General features: G+C 51.0%; 1 protein-coding gene across 2 annotated transcripts in view; it reads right to left on the reverse strand.

Annotated features, from left to right (window-relative positions):
* HDLBP (high density lipoprotein binding protein) overlaps positions 1-22051 on the reverse strand; it is an 829415-nt gene that overhangs the window by 305853 nt on the left and 501511 nt on the right. For both annotated transcript variants that reach the window (XM_069618106.1, XM_069618107.1), the window contains exon 15: positions 17393-17479. In XM_069618106.1, coding sequence (XP_069474207.1) covers positions 17393-17479 — 87 coding nt within the window. The remainder of the gene's footprint in view (positions 1-17392; positions 17480-22051) is intronic.

The raw sequence follows: 22051 nt of genomic DNA on the forward strand, positions 1-22051 counted from the left end.
AAAAAAAAGACTCATCTACCACTGCAATGCTGGCCCCAGCATCTCTAATGGTAGGGGTCTCTTGACCATTTACAAGTACACTGTCCTTATAATATTCTTTTGTGTTATCTGGAATTGAATTATAGACATTTAAATTCTGCTGCTTCCACAGACCCAGGGACACTAAAGAAACACTGGCAGGGGCTCCAATGGGATCTCCAGCCAGTAATTGAAAGTTCCCACTTGCCATTTGTACTTCTCCCTCTGGGGAAAAGGCTAAGGAGGCAGTGTGGACCCCTGAAGGTTTACCCTTGCATCTGGGATCCCCTTCCACATGTTCAGTAGACCAACAAGCATAACATTTTCCAAATGTTTTGACAAATGGGGGGGGGGAGGGGGGTTCTGCTGAACTCCCTCTGGTTTAGCACCAGATGTTTTACTAGCTTGATTCGGTTTCCCTTGTGGCTTGCCCTTTTTCTGTTTGGGGTCCTCTTTTGGATTGGAGGTATTAGAATTCTCTTTGCCATCTTTCTTTTGCTGCTTCCTATCATCCTTCTGAGTTTCCCCCAGAATCCTTGTGAGTAGCCCTGTTGGCAGACCACAAGTCAGCAGCCTTTGCTAGCTTCTTTGGATCAATTTCATTAGTCAGCCAAGTGCTGTCTCAGCTCAGGAGAGCAGGCATCAACAATAGTTTCCAATAAAAAAAGATTTCTCATTCCTTCAAAGTGTTAAACCTTTACCCAACCATCTAAGTTCTTCAAACATTCACACACCCAGGTAGCCTAAGAGCTACCATCATGCTTTTTGAGGGTCAAAAACCTCTTAAGGTACTGGGAAGGACTTTTCCCAAATCTAGCTATTACAGCTAGCTTCACATTTAAATACTCAAATCATTCAAGTTCCCCCACCTCCATTACAGCATCAGTTGCAACCTGGGGGAGCCTATACAAAAGCCAAGGAATCAACTGATTCCCTGTGAAACCCTGAATCCCATAGTTATACTCTAAGGCAGACAACCAATCCAAAATATCAAGCTTTACCTCATACATACTCCCAGCTTTAGGCATGCAAGGTCTCTTAGGACTGAAAGACCTAGAAGACTCTGGGATAGAAACATTTTCAAGGGACAATTTCTTCATTTCAAGAGCATGTTGCATTTCCATTTCTCTGAGTTTGATTTCTTGATGTTTACTTTCAGTTTGCATTTGGAGCCTTTTGAACTCTAACTCAAGTCTCATTTTTTCAAGAGAGACAAACTCTGGACTCTGTACTGGAACCTGGTAGGGTCCCTGTGGCTAACGGTTGAGGCCTAAGAGCTTGTAGAGGTGGAGAGGGGCTCACATTCTGAGACTCCTCTAACTCTTCTTGCTCATCAATAACACAGTTAGACTCTGAATCATCATTATCCTCATCAACATTTCCCACATTTGCTGAAGGAGTAGGTGTAACAGACCTACTTCTCAGACTTTAAAATTCCAACAATCTTTCAGTCAATTCGTTTTTCTTTCCTTTAACATGGAGGTTCCTGACCATACACATTTCCTTCAGTTGCTCTACTGTTAAAATGATCAGGGCCTCCTGTCTGTAGTTATCCATATCAGGCATGATAAAATTGCTTTTCTAGTGGTGCTTAGCCTTGTGAAGGTTACTATCTGAACAAAAGTAAAGCAGAACTCTCAATATAACAACTATACAATGTATTCTCACAGCCTGCCACCAGTGTTAGGCAAGTTTGGTAGGCAGTACCCTCTGGAACCACTACACACAACCAGTAAGTACTACAGGTGTAGGCAAAACCAACCTTTGGTAGAATTCTGCACTACACAGTTTTTTTGTTAGCGAGGGGAGCAGCCAGGCTTATCTCAAGAGGGAATGCGAGCAGTACAAGGATGTTACACAGAGGTCTTACAATCACAGTGTTTCAAGTAGACACTTACACTCAAGGTTTCTTGGTAAAACACTTATTAATTTATTACACAATCATTTAGAAAACATTCACTACAAGGAGGCAACTTAATGTGCTCCCCCCGCCTGCACTGGACCACCAGGGAATTTCTTTTATGTAAAGGGGTTGTCAAATGGACTTGGGTCATGCCATGCAGCCCACCCTGGGGGCAGTTATCTGCTCTTAGGAAGGGGCATGTAGCCCCAGGGCGGGCTGCATGAGAACCCCCCACTTTTATCTTCCTCCAGGGAGGGCTGATTGAGATGCCCCCTACTGCATTTGGTGTGTGTGGGGGGGGAAGAGGGTCCCCCCAAAACCTACTTCCCCACCCACCCACTGGGGGGCCTGTCCCACAATTTTTGGTGGCAGATTCCTCCCCACCCCAAATGGAGGAGGGTGGTGTACCTCACACAACCGTTTTCAAGAGGCCCTGGGATGCCTGCATGAGGTGCCCCCGTCACCAATTTGGGGTAAGGGGGGGTATGGGGGGAGGGGTGGGCCACCAAAATTGTGGGACAGGCCCCCCAGTGGGTGGGACAGTAAGGTTTGGGCACCCTGGGGCTAGATTGGCACACCATTGTGCCCCTCTGCGCCAAGGAGAGTTGGGTTACCAAAGGAAAAAAAGGTAAACTGCATTTTAGGGGGGCTGTGGGGCACACCAAACAGACAGGGAATTTTTTTAATGGGATGGGGTGGCGACCCCCTCACCCCCTACACACAATGGAGTGGGGGGCATGTCAAGCAGCCTTCCCTGGGGCCAGAGATCTACTCCTAGGAAGGGACACTTGAGCCCAGGGAGGAGTGCAGAACTGCCCCCCTTATCGGCCCCCAGGGAGGGCTACATGAGATGCACCACCCCTCCAATTGGGGTGGGGGTGGAGAGGTGCACCCCCTTCACATTACAAAATTCCCCGGCTGTATAGGGTGCCCCTCAGCCCCCCCCCCCCTTAAAGTCCAGCCTGCCATTTTCAATTTTTTTCTTTCACATTGTTGTGCCAATCTGGGCCCTCTGTGCCCAAACCCTACTTCCCCATCCATTGGTGGCCTGTTCGACGTTTTGGGGTGGGCTTCTCCCCCTCCCCAAATGGAGTGGGGGGGGGCACCTCATGAAGCCCTACCTAGGGGCAGATATCTGCCCGTAGGAAGCGGCAAATGGGTTGTCACTGGGGGGGTGAGGTTCAGTAGACCACCAAGGATGGCTTGCAAAGGGGGGGGCATTCTTGGAAAGTGTTGATTGGTTTTCGCTTTTTCTACACGAGTAGCTGCAACGTTATGCAAGTACTGTTTTGTATTATTCTATGGTTAGGGCCCACTGTCAGTGGGATGGGTGAGACTGGGGCTGGATTGTTGGTCGTGTGGGTGGGAATGGGCCGTCTGGGCAGATATTTTGGTGGGCTGGGACACAATTGCAGGGGCGGGCCACAAATGCCCCCCATGACAGCAGAGCATTGGTGTTTCCCTGGGAGCGGGTGCCTCCCATGTGGGAGGTCTGTCTGCAAGCCCAGGCTGCAGCTCTGGCTGTGCTACGTTATAGGAGTCATCTCCGGGGAGGAATGGGGATCCTGCCAGGGATTCCTGGAGCTGCCGCTGTGCTTAGGGGACAGTACACCCACATGGTGCCTCGATGTCCAAGGCCAGGGACATCACCTCCAACCGTCCTGGAGTTGCTTTCCTAACTTCAAGAGTCGGGGTATGTAGCGGAGCATCGTTTTTCTAAAAATTCATAGAAGCCATTGCCGTACCAAGCCAACCATGTCCGCCACATACCTTTTTTCTGTCATTTTCCCAATTTTTCCCCCAACTATGGCATTTTCCCCTACCTAGTTGTTGTCCGACCTGCGCAAATCACCCCTACCTAAACTTGGAATTTTGTCCACTTTTCAGAAATGTATGCCTTTCTGTCCTCCAATTCGGCTTTTCTACCCTTTTGTTCCATTCCGTCCATGCATGTCAAATTGTCAAAAATGGCCAAAATCGCATACCCCTCACAAAACGGTTGATAACCACATTAATCTCAACCTGTTCTTGAAAGCCCGGAAATTGGGGAATTCAGCACAGCAAACCATTTGTTCCTAGCTCTTACAAGGAAAAAACCACAGGCTTCTTTGTACATCATTTTATTGGCATTTTTTGAAAAAACACAACATTTTCACACTTTTTGGTTATTTTCTCTCACCCCCCTACAGCAACCTAGGATTCCTGTATATATATATGTGTGGGGGGGGGGGGGCAAATTTGGCCGAGATTTCTCATCTAACAAAAAAGTTACAAGGCATTGAATGGCGACATAACAAAATCACCAACAAAGGCCTTGGCAGTGGGAGGGGGGGAAACCCATTGCACTTTAAGGGTTAAACAAAGGGGCTTAAGGCGCCATCTTGAAAAACATGGCTCCTGCGATTTTTAGCTACCGGTGTTCGCGGTCGGGAAAAAAATCATGTTTGTTGTAAAACCACTGCCACCAGCCATTTCGATAGGAAAGGATAGCATTTGACTGCTACATGAGTTTCTAGACACGGGGGATACTAGGTAACCTCTCCATCACTATATAGGAAGATGGTGTGTGCTGGTCTAGGAATTTAAAAAGACTAGTAAGATCAATTTAACCTTCCATTTTCTGGGAAACAGTAGTTTATCCACACAGAAGGTATTTAAACCTTGGGACATCCTAAAAAGGCTACCCAGCGTTACTGCACTGAGGGTGCTGTGTAACACACATGAAAAGATGATGCCTATGGAGTTATCTAAAACTCCATATTCAAAGAACACAAGAGTAAAATACACATCAAAATACGAGAGAGGATTCCAAGATGGCTGCCGGCACAGCTTGACGTGCCGACGGCACTCCCTGGACCCGACTGGTAAAGGTGCCCACCACCCTCGCAGCGGCCCCCCTCTGGTTGGCGGGTGCATCCCTGCAACATCGCGGAGAAGAGTGGAGATCCAGGAGAGCTGTTCGGACACCCCGTGGCAGCCCGCGGACTTCGGTCTGAGAGGAGGCGGCGGCCATCGGCTCGCGAAAGGATAGGAGCGGCCGCTCTGAAGCACAGCGGCACGCTACGCGGCTCGGCCCCACTGGCGGCTCTGCAGAGCTGGGGACGGCGGGGTGAAGCAGTCGCCTCACAGATGGAGAAGCGGCCCGGAGGTCGCCCAGCGTGTGGACCGCCGCGGCGGGGACCCGAGATGGGACACGGGCACCCCATCAGAGGAGCGAAGCGGGGGCGGAGCCAGGCCGGCGGATGAGCTCCCACTAGCCTACACAGCAGCAGTGACTGGACCACCATCCTTGTGGAAGTCCGCCGGGACATTGGCGGCCGCCGCATCAGAGCACGAGGATCAGTTGGGGCCCCCCCGGCGAGGGAAACCTGTTGTTGGAGTGCCTGCGAGAGAACGCGAAACATCATAGGAGTGGGAGTCGGGCAGGAGCGGCCCGGTGAACGGCCCGCCCCCTCAGTACATCGGGGCAACATATTGGAGACGGCCAGGAGGCCCCTAACAGCGGAGAAAACAGCCCACCGCCGAGGCCTCCGGGGGGAGGAAGCAGCGACGTGCAGCGCAAGGCTCTCAGAGGAGAAACGCTCGACATCTCCCTGGACTTCCTGGAGCGGGAGATAAGGAAGCAGACAGAGGTGAGAATTCCCCCAATCCCAGATCGGCGTGGCCTACCCCCCCCTTGGCGGACCCTGGGAAGGAACGGGAGCTGTGCCCAACACCCCCCCCCACCCCCCCGGAACAGCACAGATGTATGGGTGGCTGGGGAGACGGGGAAGGGGGCGCAGCGCAGGACAGATCTTTTGCGGTGTGAAGTGCTGTCCCCCATTAACAGCTCCATCTAGGCCGCGGAGGGAACTCTCACAACCCCCCACGGTCTGGCAGAGCCCAGCAGAAAGCACAGGGCAGTTGGCAGCTCGGAGAGGGGAACCATCACTACTACCAGGCCCAGCGACAGGCGAGAAGCTAGGTCTTGGGGTGCTCCCATAGACCTACTACTGGTGGAGCAACCCGGCCCTAGGGAAGAGGCACGTCTGGGATATGTCTTCCAAACCCAAAGGGAAAGGGGGGAAGGTGCTGCAGGCTGCAGAGGACACTCGGGGCACCCTCCATGCGATGTGGCAGGCACGAAACCCAAAAGATGGACCCGGGGCTCCTGGGTGTTTGGAAGGAGAGGCGAGTGCTCAAGGTGCAGCAGACGACATGGTGACAATGCCAAGACGAGAGCTCCTGGGAGAGTTGCAGTTATTACAAGTAAATCTAGCAAAGACATTTCAGGACCAGTTCCAGCTGATGCGGTCTGACCTTAATGAAGCAATAGGAGAAATGAAACAGGAAATGAGGCAACTAGGAGAAAGAACAGACACTCTGGAGGAAGGCCTCCAAGAAATTGACAAGGACACTACAGCTATCAGCGAGGCAATAGAGAGGCTGGATACAGCTACCAGAAATCTTGAAATACAGTTGGAGAACTTGGAGAATAGATCACGTAGGATCAACATCCGGGTGAAAATGCTGCCGGAGTCGGTGACCGACAAAGACTTGAAAAGGGCGCTCCAAAGCGTTTTTGCAGATATCCTAGAAGAAAGAAGCCTGGAAGTAATAGAGCTGGATTGTGTTCATAGAGTTGGCCGGCCAGCCAAGGGCCGGTCGGCAAGGCCATGGGATGTCTTAGCAGCATTCGCTAGATATGCCCAGAAGGAGGCAGTCCTCAGGGCGGCGAGACAGTATGAACCCATCAAGTTCCAGGGCCAACAGATTGCGCTAGATCAAGACCTGGCGACTAGTACACTTGTAAAGAGGAGGCAAATGAGCCCCCTGCTACGGCTCCTCAAAGAGAAAGCAATTAGATACAAATGGACCATTCCATTCGGGCTGATATTCGAATGGGAAGGCGCCTAGAGGCGGATCATCTCACTGCAAGAGGGGGCTGATCTTCTGCGCATCGACCTGGACGGTCCCCCCTCTACTACGGGACTGGGGGCACCGAACGACCGATCAAGACCGAGGCCGTGGGAGTGGTCAACAGTTGGGGATAATTGAAGACCACGCAGCGGCGACCCACAGAACACAGGAAAGCTGGGGGACGCAAGAGGCGGCTCTCCGGCCAAGACTTAACTTGCTAAGGTAGTCACAGGGGTGGTGGGCCCCCATAGAGATGCGACAAGCTAGGGGTCCTATGCGGAGCACCCATGTTGGAATCGGTAAGGGCGTAGATGTCCGAGTTAGGAGTGGAGAGAATGCGGGAAGGTATCATCCTTCAAGTGGAGGGATGGAGGGTGGGGGGCGAGGAAAGTGGAAGTAGGAAAGGGATTGGCAACGAGCAATTGATAGGCGGGGGAGGGCAGACAAACACCTTCACATAGGGGCACTATCTTCTGGATTGAGATCATCTCAAATGTCTGACGCATTATGTGAGGGGTTTAAATACCCCTCTAAAGAGGAAGAAACTTGAACTCTTAAAACAGAAGGAAGGACCTGACATAATGGGTCTCCAGGAGACTCACCTTATACACAGGGATCAGGGCAGGTTGAAAGTGCGCGGCCGGATTCTCCACGCTTCGGGACAAATTAAGGTGAGGGGGGTGGCCCTGGCTATTAAGAACTCAGTCGACTTTAAAATCGCTGACACAACTAGGGATAAAGAAGGAAGATACATTGTGGTAAGGGGGACGCACCATGAGGCCCAGTACACATTTGCGGTGATGTACGCACCCAATTCTGGTCAGGAGCAATTTTTACATCGGGTCTTGAAAGTTCTGGAAGAACAGGCTTGGGGCCATATAGTCTTAATGGGAGACTTAAATATAGCCTGGGACAGGGAGAGGGACAGAACTGGCAATCGGGGAGACGGGGGTGGTGTAGTAATGTCCACAGCTATGAAAAACAGGATTGGTAAAATGGGGTTGCGGGATGCATGGAGGGAGATAAGGGGAGAAGAGGGGGGTTATACTTGCCTGTCAAGGGTTCATGGCTCCTAGTCCAGAATCGACTACATTTGGGTATCGGCGGGGTTGGTGTGCTCCGTACGGGAAGTTCACACAGGCCCGATAGGCATCGCGGATCATAACGTGGTCTCAGCGGTACTAGACCTGGGTCGAAGGGCGAGGGGGGTGTGGGGATGGAAAGTCCCGGGAGCCATCCTCAAGAGATTCAGTGGCTCAGGGAATTCTTGGAGAAAACAAAGCTATTCTTCGCCACTAATGGGAAAGGGGATACAGATGAAGGTATTAGGTGGGACGCATACAAGGCTACACTCAGGGGAGAAATAATTGCACTTTCTGCTCTTCGAGCGAAGCAACTCAAGGCTTTGGAAGATCAATTGGAAGCGGAGGTGGAAGCGGCTAGACAGACGGCGGAGGGAACCCCCTCGAGGAGAGCGATGCGGGAATATAGGAAGGTGGTGGGTCAATTGGAACTACTGCGAACTAAAAAGGCGGAGGGGGCGCTTCTAGCAGTGAGGCAACAATATTATGCGAAGGCCAATAAGGCAGACGCCCTGCTGGCACGCCTCTTAAGGGGCAAAAAGGCAAGAAACGTTATTTCGGCGCTGCAACTAGGCCCGGGTGAGCGGGTCACTAGGCAAGAAGCCCAGCAGGAGGCCCTGGTGCAGTATTATGACTCTCTGCATGCCTTCCAGCATCCCCAGATTGATAAAAATTATTCCTCCAGAGGGTTCGGCTGCGAGAAATAAGTAGAGACACAAGGGAAGCCCTTAAACAAGAAATATCTGAGGAGGAGGTTAGAGGGGTTATTAGGGCTCTTCCGGCACACAAGGCACCTGGCCCAGATGGCTTTACTGCCGCTTTCTATAAATTGTTTATTTCATAGTTAGCTCCGCACTTAAGATCGTTATACAACTCGTTCCGTCAGACCGGTCGAATTGCTCTGTCCATGGAAGAAGCCAAAGTTACCCTCATCCTTAAACCACATAAAAACCCAGAGGAGAGATCTTCGTATCGCCCCATAGCTTTAATTAATATCGACGCGAAGATTACACCAAGATCCTGGCGAATAGACTTGATTCCATCCTTCCATACCCGATCCACCCGGATCAGGCAGGGTTTATTAGGGGCCGGCAAACGGCAGACAATATTAGGATAGTGGCCCACATAGTCGAAAAAGAAAAGTACAGAAAGCAAGCATTCCCGCAGTCCTGGTAGCACTGGACGCGGAGAAAGCTTTTGACTGCGTGGAATGGGCCTTCCTGTTTCGAGTAATGGAAAAGATGGGCTTCGGGGGGGGAGTTTTGGGGGAGTTCCCGACGATGGTCTGGGCCAATTATCAGGCCCCATCCATTCGAATAATGGTAAATGGCACGGCTTCAAGACAGGTACGCATACAGAGGGGGACTAAACGGGGCTGTCCACTTTCCCCAATCCTATAGGGGGATCTATTTGGAACCGCTGCTACAGGCAATACGGGAAGCGGAGGAAATCTTTGGAGGCGAGCAGCACAAAGTTGCAGCATTTGCCGACAGCGCCAAGAGATTCACTTTGTGCTAGTATTGCCCAATTGGAAGCGTTTGGTGCAGCCTCGGGCTTAAAGATCAATGGCAACAAGTCAGAGGTGTTGGACTTAACCCTGGGGGCGACGGATCGAGACAGGCTGAGGGGAAGTACGCCTTTTCAGTGGAGCCGGGGGGGAGGGGTATTTGTTACTTGGGGGTAAAAATCACGGCGTCCCTTGCAGGCTGGTATGGGGCTAATCTCCCTCCTCTTCTTAAGGCAATTCAGAAAGACTTCCAACGATGGCGTGGCCTCAGAGTGTCATGGATGGGGCGTATAGCGGCGGTAAAGATGGTCACTCTCCCGAGGCTCCTATATTTATTCCAGGGAATCCAGCAGCCGATCCCGCAGAGTTTCTTTAAAGAACTGGGAGCATTAACTAAGAATTTCATATGGGTGGGAATTAGGCTTCTACGGGCAGCTAGGGGAGAGGGAGGTTTGGCCTTGCCGAATTTCAAGCGCTATTACAAAAGCAACCCAAATTCGCATCATCAGGGAGTGGTTGAGGGAAGAGGAGGCAGCGCATGACAAGATATGGGTGAGAATGGACAGTGCGGTGGCACATCTCAACTTAGCAGAAGTGCTGTGGCTCCACAAGTCGCATAGATACCAAACTTATGGCCGACACTTGGGACAGGTTAGCGGGACCGGAGGGGATCACCACTTTTCCATCTCCCTTCACACCCATCTTTGAAAATAAAGATTTCCCCCCAGGCTTAGAAAGGGGAGCATTTGTCAAATGGCGTGATGGCGGCTGCAAAAAGCTGGCTGATATGTTTCATGGAGGGGAGTTGCTGTCCTATGACTACAAGAGGGAATTTGCGATACAAGAGGGAGAAAGGTTGCGATATGCGCAGATACGGCTTTGGCTTCTACACCCAGGGGTCAAAAGGGCAGCCACACGAGAGCCCACCCTATTTGAGAAATTTCTTCTCACTAATGACGGGGCGAAAGGCCTCATTTCCAACATTAACAAAATCTTGGACAAAGACAAGGTAGGCATGAGCTGGACCTATATGAGGGACTGGGATCGAATTGTAGGGCGAGAGATCACTAGGGAGGACTGGGAGAAATTATGGAGGAGGATTCCCAAACTGGCCAAAGCGTCCCAATTACAGGAAATCTGGTATAAAGTACTTTTTGGGGGGCATTACACCCCGGCCCGGCTACATAGGATGATCCCAGAAAAATCGGAGAAATGCTGCAGGGGCTGTGGGATGACAGGTTCAGCAGAACACATTTGGTGGAAATGCCCCTTGATTGAGCCTTTCTGGGAAGAAATTCGACCAGCGCAGGAGCAGGCCTTCGGGGGGGGGTAGACGAAAGAACACCAGCACACATTCTGTTAGGCGTCCAAAAGTCACCGGGGAAGTGGGAACAGAGAGGTAGGGAAAAGGCTAAAACTATACTGGTCTTGGCTGCTATGTTGCTAACAGCACAGAGATGGAGGGGCCCGGAGGTGCCTCAGCATCAAGATTGGTATCGGAAGATTAGCGGCCCTGGAATGGGCTACGTTCGCCAAGGACAATGAAGTGCAGAACTTTGCAGCAGAATGGGGAGAGATCATGGACGATTTTAGGGTAATGTGGTGCCCGCAGCGCTTAAGGGGCTTCTGTCGATAAGAAATTGGAGTTTCAGCACAGCAGCAGGGTTTCACCGGGCAAACCAACGGTCCAGGAGTTGCATCAGGCGTCTTTTCCAAATTCTTCGGATTCCTTCGTCCAGTGGTCGACTCTGCCTTCCAAGTCAAAAAGCGTTGCCTTTTATGCTGTTTTCTCCCATTCATTCCAGCCTAGCTGTCAATCACACAGCAGGGTGGCTGTCAGCCAACAAATCACCTGTGGGTGCATTCCTGTAAGGAAGGGTGTTTCCGGCACCTACCTCACTTCCTGCCCACCCCAGACACCCTGGAGCCATTGCGAACAATGGGACCAAACCTGGTTTGGCGCGCAAAGTAAAACTCAAGAAAGACCTTTCCACAAAGAAATGGTGAAAAAAGAAGACTGGGGGCCATTTTATCAAAGATTACTCCTGCGCCATTTTGATAAAGATGGCTGCCATGGTTGCTTTACCGGAGCCGTGAACCCAGCCCGCGGTAAAGACATACCATGGTAGTTCAAATGAAACCACTACCACCAGCCATTCAGTGAGGAAAGGGTAACATATAAATGTTACCCGAGAGGCTAGACAAAGGGGATACTAAGTAACCCCACCAGCACTCTATTGGAAGATAGGGTGTCCTGGGTCTACAAATTAACAATGGTAAGAAAAAGTAAATTCCACTTTACTGCTCTGGGAAACAGTTTATCCCAGAGAAGGTATTTAAAACCTTTGGGAAATCGGGAAGACTTCCCTGTGTCACTGCACTGAAGGTGCTGGGTAACAATGTAAAAGATGATGCCTATGGAGTTTGTCAGACTCCACAACTAAAAGAAACAGTATAGAAAATCACATTAAAATACATGAGTGGGGAAAAAAAGGGTCACACTCTCCAGGTTAAAAAAAAAAAATCAAGTCCTCAAAATCCAGCAAAGTTGCTGGGAGTCTCTAAGGTGGAGGGAATTGGCACATTTCGGAGAATTCTCCCTAACAATAATTGCCATGGTGTTCATAAAAAAAGAAAAACACTTACTGCAGCAGCCTTCCTGCCAGCCTGCATTCTCTGCTCTCCGGCACCAACGAATCAAAAGCCACTGTAATAAATGCTACCAGTAGGTGTCTTTTGCTTAATCTGCCCTTGCGGCACTAATGAACACAAGCACAGGAGGCTCATCCATTTCACAAAATGGATGCCTCCGAGTGCTTGAAATTAAAGGGGTTTAAATATTGTGCAAAACTTTACATAGGAACTTTCTTTAAAAAGATGTTTCATATGTTTTCTATTATTGGCCATCTTTTAAGAAAAACATTTTGAGCGCACAATCCCTAACTCGCTGTTCTTTAATCGTCTTAAGACGTAAAAGCTTGCAAGACCGACAGGTCTGTGTAGGCCTGGGCTGAGGCCACGCAGTTGACAGTATTGATCTGAGCACCACCCGCCTTCGTCTGGAGAGTTCTTCCGCGGTCTCCGGCATTGGCTATGAAGTAGTCGTCGAAGGGGAAGAATTATATAACGACCAGAGGTCATGAACAAAGATATCTTAGCAATATTTAGAGCACTGCATAAGGTGACCAGCTAGCTGGGTGGAAAAAAAAAACAATCTGAGGGACCTCTATGCATGCAGGATCTTGGGTACACTACATGTCACATTAGGGATAGTGTTACAAGCACGCCCATGTCGACGTCCCCTTTCGATCCTCGAAAGACAAGATGCAATACTCCGCGATTACCACTAGATGTCGGACTATATGGACGGCATGTGACTAAACATTCACAAGCATCATAAACAGTTATACTAGGTGAATAAAACCTTTTGGTCTAATATATAATTACAGTTGGTTTTCAGCTCAGTGGAACATAGACTAAGGCTAGCAATAAATAACTTATTTCAGGATGGCACAAAGCTAACTTCAGGCAAGTAAAACCTATATACTTTTTAAAGGAGCCATCAGCAACTTAAAAAGGTAAGCATGACCTAAGGCAGACTTATTCTAGACATGCTAACAGCAAGTCCGGGGAAGCAAGACTCTTACATTTAAACCCTAACAGGAATAGTAAAGTGAAGCCAACAGCATTACGTTTGGGGAAGAGCCACAACCAATTCACAGTTGAGTAAAGTAACCTTATATATACTTTTCAGGATGGCACAACACACTTTCAAGGTAAGTAAGAAGAACATTTGTAACTGCTCACTATCAGAGTTAGTCACCAACTAACTCTTTCAAAGTTAGTACTTTTAAACATTTGTTATACTTTTAGAGAGAATCCTCAATTTATCCAGTCCTTCACTATTCTATTGCATGAGTTCACCCGTGTTATGGAGTATTCTCAAAATGTGCTAATTCCTCTCTAAGTTAGAGACACCCAGCTCTTTTGGTGAACTTTGGGACTCCGTACCTTTTAATTCTGTTTGTTTTCTTTATTTCTTTTGATTATGGAGTTTTAGACAACTCCATAGGCATCATCTTTTCAGGTGTGTCACACAGCACCCTCAGTGCAGTGACGCAGGGGAGCCTTTTAGGCTGTCCCAAGGTTTAAACACCTTCTCTGGGATAAACTACTTTTTCCCCAGAGAATGTAAGGGTAAATTGACTTCACTAGTTTTTTAAAATTCCTAGACCCAGCACACACTATCTTGAGTGCTGGAGGGGTTACCTAGTATCCCCCTAGGTCTAGAAACTCATGTAGCAGACAAATGCTACAGTTTCCTCTCGAAATGGCTGGTGGCAGTGGTTTTACCACGAACTACCATGATATTTTCCAACTGCGAACAACGGTAGCTAAAAATGGCGGGAGCCATGTTTTTCAAGATGGCGCCTTAAGTCCCTTTGTTTAAACGGATCCCAGTCTTTTTTCGCCATTTATTTTTGAAAAGGTCCTTCTAGTGTTGGTCTCTGCGCGCCAAACTAGGTTTGGTCCCTCTGTATTCATGCCTTTGGCGGGCTTCAGGACTGAAGACCGCCTCTGGCGCCCGAGTGTCTGGGGTGGGCAGGGAGGGAGGTGCCGGAAACTCCCTGTGCTTAGTCTCCTACGACACCCAAATGCACTCTGGCGTGATTGGCTGGCTGACTGTCTGGCAAGGGCAGCCACCCTGCTGGGTGAGTGACAGCTAGGCTAGAATGAATGGGAGAAAACAGCATAAAAGGCAAGGCTTTTTGACTTGGAAGGCAGAGTCTTTGGAGGAACCCTGGGACTTTCCGCCAGAGGTCCGAAAGGACAGCCGTCACTGCTGAAGCATGCTTAAAACGCACTCTGTCTCTGTATCCGCCTTGATGGCTTGAAGAGGCTCGTCCACAGTTTTGCCGAACAAGGGCATGTCCAACACCCTCTACTGCACATCCTGGAAGTGCGTGGCTTTCAAGCAACCCCGCTGACGAAGGCAAACGCTGTTGCCCATTTGGTAGAACCCTGTGTCGGCGATGTCCGTGGCTACCATGATGGCATGGTCCGATGCCACCTCACCTTCCTGCAGGATCTCCAGCGCTTCTGCTCTCTTGTCGTCGGGAATGAAGTCCAAGAGGGGAGCGATCTTGAACCAGAGCTCCCTGTCGTAAAGAGCCACAATGGCGAGGCCGTTGGCCGCCTTGATGGTCGTCGCTGCCGACGAGATTGGCTCATCGTTCCATGGCGTCTAGCTTCTTTCCCCTCGCTGTCTAGGGGGGCGGGTGGGGGGGAGGACGTCGACGCAGACGAACCAGCAGACTTCTTCCTAGCCGGCGCCGAGACCACCGAATCAGAGTAAGGCTGTGATCTCAAGCACTTGGGTGCAGAGTCCAGCACCCTGTACTTTTTCTCGTACCGGTCCCTCTTCGCCAGAGCCGAGGACGGGTTCTTCATGAGGGACAGTCCCTCGTCCCAAATGTCGTCCAACAGCGGGATAGAACAGTCTGCCTCTTAGCCTCCCGGCGCTGGTACAGGAAGCCTTCCTTTTTTTCCTCGGGAGCTAGTTGGAACAATTCCGAGGCCTTAGAGATCATGGCATGGAATGAGCCAATCTCATCGGGCGGCAAGGCTCTGGGCAGTGGGGACGGGAGATTCACTCCGGCGTCGTCTGTGCCCATGCCAGTCGTCGCCATATCCGGTTCTGTCTCGTCCCACGGCAGAGGGGAGGGAGGCGATGGATGGCAAGGAGGTGGAGGATGAACTCTCCTCTTCTTGTTTGGGGGTTCTCCTGACGGCCTGGTGCCTCAAGGTCTCCCGCCAGCGACAGGGGCATCCTTGTCCCAATCTCTGAGCACAGAGGGTACAAGGCCTGAAGGATGTCCACCGAAATGTCAGCTGGCGGCGGCTGCTGCTGCAGTAGCTGCAGCAGAGGGGACGGCGGCAGTGGCGTAATGTCCTCTGGATCCTGAACGCCCTGCTCCTCCTCGTCGGTTTCTTCGCCACTCTCCACATCTGCCTCGTCAGGGACCCTCCCGTAGGACCTGGCCTCGACTAACTTCTTATCCAATATGGTCTAAAGAACAGAAAGTTCCTCCTCGGAGGAGATGTCCGTGCCCTGCAGGGCTACCGTGCCCCCACACCCCTTCTCAATCAGGGGAGACTGTTTTGGGGAGATGACCAGCATGGTCTTCACCAGTGTCTTCTCTACGGGCAGAAAAGAGGATTCCATCCTGGCAGGCAGGGAAACGCTCACCCTGGAGGCCGTCTCCTGTGAACCTGCATCAACAGCCTTCGCCAGGGATGCCACCACTCCTTGAATCAAAGTCTTCGCCTGGTAAACCTGTGCCTTCACGACCTTGGTCGCACTCTGGGCCTTCACCGTGGGGGAGGTTCAATGCCACGCTCCCCCTTGGACTTCTCCAGAAGCTTACCCGGGTGATTCCGACTTCCTCTTCACCGGACCGTTGGCTCGTGGTCAAAGGTGCTGGAGATGCTGTGCCTGATCTGGCCGCCGAGGAGCCCACCTCAACGGCGCTCCCGGTGCCCGCGGACTTGCGGTGCTTTGCCTTATGTTGGGCCTCTGCCACCGGAGCGCCCTCAAAAGGTCTTAGAAGAGGACTCAGATTTCTTCTTGGGGCTGGGTGAGGCATGCTACTGGGGGACTGACCCGTAGCGGGGGCCTTTGTCTGGAGCCACTCGGTAAGCCCATTGCAACGGTCCTTCATGGTGCAGGGAGCCATATCCTTGCAGAACGCACAGGCCTCCTCCACGTGCATTTGGTCGGTGTACAGGAGTGCCCATCGTCTAGGAAAATGTTCTGTAGGCCGCTTCCATGGCAAATCCTGAACAGAGGCGTCAAGTCTCCTCTATCCTCAGCCATGTCCACACGGCGTAGGCTTCCAAGAATCTTCTGGAATCCTCCAAGAAGGGAACGCGATAAAAATAAATAAATAAATAAATAAAAAATTAAAATAAATAAATAAAATCGCCCTTGAAGGGCATAGAAGGTTCCGAAAAACGGGTCCCCGTTAGTCGGATGATGGATCTATGGTGTTTGAGGCTCGAAGGACCCAAAAAAAAAAAAAATTTAAAAAAAATTGAGAAATTCTTAGGAAAATAAATCGCAAAACGCAGTAAGAGCTTGAGAGAGGGAATTCGCATCATTACAACGGAAGCCTCAAGAGCTCACCAGTGCCTCCAAAATAAATGAGCGGAGGAGTTAGTGAAACTAAAACTGCTTTACTTATCCCCCAAAGGTCAGGCAGCAGTCCATAATCCAAGCTAATATGCTAGGGGTTCCAGTGAAATATTACGGGGTGAAATGCAAAAAGGAAATTCTCCGGTAACCGCCAAACAGCAAAATGGCACATAAGATCGGACTTGTTCCACGAGCTACACCCATATTGAGCATATGGTATTCCAAATGGAGTTACCCCAGTAAGAACAATGGTGCACGTTAGTGCACCAGTACAAAATGGAAACCAGTTCACTGCAATCTCCCTGTCCTCTGCAGATCATGGATATACCAAAACGCTCCTAGGTAAAATAACAAGTGCCACAGTGTTCCTGTAACATTCCACAGAAGATAGCATATGTTACAAAATAAAAAAAGGAAAAAGTAAGTAGACAAAAAGTGCTGTTTACACTGGTGGCCTAGGGACTGGCAAGTGCCCCCAAAACATGACAGTTTAACAGTTGTGAGGCTGAAAGGATGCACTCAGCCCAAATGCAGCCGGGACACCAAAGTCAATGACAGATATGCAGGGGGTAACTTAACTCAAGGATTGGAAAGCTGCAAAAAGGAAACCTTTCTCAAACACCAAAGTTCACTGTTGACCCTTTACTAAAACTATAAATAAACCTGCACAGGCCAACTGGGTCTATCAGCATACCATTTGTGCCATCAGAAAACCCCAGAAAATCTTAAATTCAACAGCAACTTCAGATATTGGACTAGCGCTTTGCAAATGGGCCCTTGCACCTCACCTTCTTGATGTTGGCACCTCCTTTTCCAATGATATTCTTATGGAACTGTTTGAAGATGGGAACAGATAGGGAATAGCTGTTTTCCACCTGTTAAGTAAATAAACGAGTACAATTAAATATATAGTAAAAAGGACAACCATTTCAAATAAATACTTTTGTCCTCTAAAATTGCATTGCAAAGAACAAAATCCAAAAGGATACCGAAACCACATAAATGTGCTAGTGATGGTTTCTAAAGCAACCATCACTCTGTCACCTGCACACACTGGCTCAGGAGTCATGACTTTTCATGTTGGGCTCATTGAAATACTAAAAAGCTCTTCAAAATAATGTGCACACTCCATTAGGACTCGATTTGTGTTGAGCTTTGATTAAATTCAAAGGGCACTTAAACAGTCATTGGTACTATTTACTTTACCTGGAAGCATGTGCATTATGCCCTAGAGGAAATGCAGGTACACATATATCACATGTGAGGTTAAAAATACATAATAATGACCCAAAATGTATAAGAACATACAGCGTGTTCACTCTTAATGTTTCATTCATGAAACTGTTGAAGACAAAACAAAGCTTGCACACACATGGGGAGGCACCGAAGGGAAGGTACCCACTCTGTGTGGAAGCGAGAACATAGGATTCCTTATAGTTCTTAATCGTCCACTGGTTTTAGTGGTATTTAAATGAGTTACTCACCGTAGTGACTAACGTACTCAGTCCATAGTACCATTTCCTCCATACTGTACGGGCGCCCCTTCCAAGGGACGGGAGACAACCTTTTTCACCAGAAAAAACCTTCTTCCCCTTTAAATTTAGAGGCGCGCGGGGCGCGGCCCAGGGAGCGTGCGCTGCCCTGACTCCGCCCTCCAGCGGCTCACCTCAGTCCCCATTGACGCGTCGACAATAGATTTAACATTGCCTAATGACACCAGAATTATTACGGGGGAGGTTGGTGGGACGTATAGAGGAAAGGGGACTATGGACTAAGAGTACTTTAGTCATTACGGTGAGTAACTTATAATTACTCTTACGTCCCGTCCCCTTTCCTACATACTGTATGGGCGATTACAACTGATTGTAGCCCCAGGGTGGAGAGGGGACCCTCCTTAAGCAAATAGGTTCCTGAGAACCGCCTGTCCGAATGCGGCATCAGAACTAGAGCCGGCATCCCAACAGTAATGCTTGCAGAAAGCCGAGGGAGAGGCCCAAGTGGCCGCCCTGCTTATGACTTGCCAAGGAACATGGCGCTGGAATGCGATGCCTTTGCCTTGGCCCTGACTGCGTGGGCATGCATGTTGACTGGGAGCGGCTTGTGCTGACCCTCATACGCTTCTTTAATGGCAGAGACCATCCAGCAGGATATGGAAGCCTTCGAGGTCTGATATCCTGGCCTCGAGACGCCAAACAGGACGAACAGGGCGTCCGACTTGCGGAAGCCCTTGCTCCTGTCCAAGTAGAATTTTAGGGCACCCCTGACATCCAGGCAGTGCATCACTCTCAGTGCTTCATCCTTGGGATCAGGAAAAGACATAGGAAGGACTATTTTCACATTCAAGTGAAATGCAGATGGAACCTTGGGCAGAAATGCCAGTTGAGTCCGCATGACTACCTTGTCCTTGTGAAATGTGGTATATGGTTCAGAAGCGACCAGCGTCTGAATCTCGCTGACTCTGCGAGCCGAGGTAAGACCGACTAGCAAGGCCGTCTTGATGGTGACCAGCCTAATGTCCACAGATGCCATTGGCTCAAATGGTTTGTGCGCTAGGGCGCCCAAGACTAGATTAAGGTCCCACACAGGGTGTGGTCTCTTGACGGGCGGGTAGAGCCTAGCGAGACCAGTTGGATGTTTGACGATGTGATGGTGGAGGAAAAAAAAGCCTTCCGCCGAGTTCCCGTAAGCCCCAATGGCTGCAAGTTATGTACAGCAGGTGTCTACCTGTAGTCCCGAATGAGCGAGGTGGGCCGAAAAGGAGAGCATGTCGTCCAAATTGCAGGCCAAGGGGTCAATTCCCTTGGAGTCTGCCCAGTGGCAGAACCTAGTCCATTTGCTCTTGTACTGGGCCTTGGTGGCTTTGCTCCTGGCGCCCTGTATGATCCCCAGATTGGCTTGTGAGAGGCTAAGGTGCTGCTGCTCAGGTACCACGCTGTGAGGGCTAGTTTCCCTGCCGCAGGGTGGATGATTCTGCCCCCTTGCTGTGCCAGAAGATTTGCTGGGCCCGTCGGAAGGTGTATAGGTGGCACCTCCGAGAGGCTGAGGAGCTCCTAAAACCATGGCCTGGCCAGCCACCATGGAGCTATGTCCAATGTCTCTGCTATAAAAGCTGGCGTAACCATCTTGAATTTTTGTAGGGAGAAGGAGAGGTTGAGGGTGGAAAGGTCCAACACATCTCCCAGGCCTGCCTGGTTCTTCTGAATAGCGAAAATCCTGGAGTAGAAGCCAAAGCCTCACTGGTAGGCTGTAACTTCCTCCAATGCATGGCTCTCTACGAGCGACCGGATCTCCGCTAAAAAAGTTGCTGTCCCAATCTGTGGGAGTGGAGGGGAGGAGGGATGAGAGGCTGGGATGGGTAAGCGGTACCCCGTGGATACTACGGAGAGGATCCAGGGGTCCGCAAAATTCTGGCACCAGATATGTGCATGAGAGCAAGCCTGTCCCCCACCGGAGACACATGGACCAGAAGGGGCATGTCATGCTTTCTTTCCGGCTGAGGAGGGGGGACTGGAAAAAGCCCTTACCCCCCCCCTTTTTGTTGTTTGCGCCGGCTCTGAGACGGCAAGCGGTCCGGCTGCCTGGATCTGCGTTCTTGGAAGCCGCGGAACCCTCCATATGTACGACCCTTCTGAGCGCTGCTGAGATTGGGTGTAAGATTTGGGCGTGGTTTTTGTAAGAATGGACAAGGACTTTGCCATTTGTGAGCTGTTTTTTGTCCAGCTCTTCGTCAATAGAGGAGTGGAAGAGGTCACCCCCCACTCCCCCTCGAACAGTAGATCTAGGATGCGCTCCTGGACATCCGGGTTGAATTTTGTCAGCTGGAGCCAGGCTGTGCGCCTCACGTCAGTGGCAATGCAGATGGCACGGGCCGAGGTATCGATATGCACTACTGTGGATTCCATGAGGTCATGCGTCACGAGCTTGGCCTCCGCTAGCCCCACCTTAAAGTGTGATTGGCATTGGGAGCGGAGTTCCGGGAGGAAGTCCTCAATTTCCTGCCATAACGGTTGGTTGGCGCAGCCAGCATGACATCTGCGTTGGCCTGATGCAGGTGCAAGGAGGAGTTGAAGTAGATCTTCTTGCCATAAGCCTCCAAGATCTTCTCCTTGCCTAGCTGCGACGCAGATGCGGCGGCTGATGACGACTGAGGCTTGGAGTAAGGTGATGCCGCAGTGATCACCGAGGAGTGTGGCTGAGGATGGGACGAGAGCAAGAGTGTGTCCCCCTCCATCTGCCTGTACTTGGCGTCCAGGCGTCGGTTGACCAGCTGGACTGAGTGGGGCTTGAGCCACCCCTTCTTGGCCAGGGAGATTACATCAGTTTGCAGTGGAATCCCCGTGGGGCCAGAGGGGCGCCTTGTGAGGACTTCAGCCAGAACCCCCTCTGCCGGCTGTTCGACCTTGGGCTGAGGGAGGCTCAGGCACTCCGCCAGACCAGCAAGACGTTTGTGGAAGGCCCAAGCTGAGGATGGCGTGTCCGGATCCTCCTCCTCGTCCGTGTCCTGCGGATCCAGAGGAGGGGTAGATTGAGCCAGAGGCTGGGGTAGAGAGACTGCAGCCGGAGGCTGAGAAGGCGGATGCGCCGGCACCGCAGAGCCCGATGGGGCACCTGTGGAGCCGTTAGCATTGCAGAGAGGACTTCCCCGACCGCGTCCTTGATAGCCCCCCCCCCCCCCCATCATCTGTGGAGACCTCATGAGGCCGAGGAATTTGTCGAAGAGCACCTCCTGACTGGCCGAAGAGGTAGTAGGGGGTACTGACGGGGTCGCAGGGGACTGCTGGAGCCGATGCGTACCCAGTCCGTATGGACGCATGAGAAAGTTGCCCTGCACATATGAAGGGTAGACTATAGGCCACGTACCTGGTTGCCACCAGTCCCACCTTCACACTCGTTCTTTGCCGAATTCGTGGAATGAGGTCGGACGGGTGTTCCTGTTTGGTGCGGTGGCCGTTGCTTCGAGCTGCCTGCCACGTGCCTGCAACATGATGTCCAGCCCGTTGGGTCTGGCCTTGTCCAAGACTCTTGCGTGTGGCTCACTGGGCCTACCCTGCTCCTCAGGTCTCGGCCCGGTAGGTGTGACCTTGACCCGGGGGTCAGTAGAGCTACATTTAGGTGCTCCCCTCAGACGTATTGCCGGTATTAGGGCATAGCCCCTCGGCTATTGTGCTAGTAAAAGGGCAGAGCCACCCTTGGGTGTAAGCCCGGTACAAGAACCTTCCGGTCCCTCGACACTACATCCGGGGGGATCTGAGGACCCCTCGACCCAAGGGCCTGTAGCTGTAGTAGCCTCGGTGCACGTGCCGGTGGAAAGACCTGGCTGATCACTCCCACGTGGGAGAGTCCCTGGGAAGGAGTCTCCCTTGCGGGGTGCGCTGGAAAATATCGACCCGACCTGGGACAATGCTTCACGAAGTTCTTGAGATCCTCTGGAAGCGACTTCTGCAAGA

This window comes from Ambystoma mexicanum, chromosome 10 (assembly GCF_040938575.1).
Source record: "Ambystoma mexicanum isolate Mex_15411 chromosome 10, UKY_AmexF1_1, whole genome shotgun sequence".
Classification (NCBI taxonomy): domain Eukaryota; kingdom Metazoa; phylum Chordata; class Amphibia; order Caudata; family Ambystomatidae; genus Ambystoma; species Ambystoma mexicanum.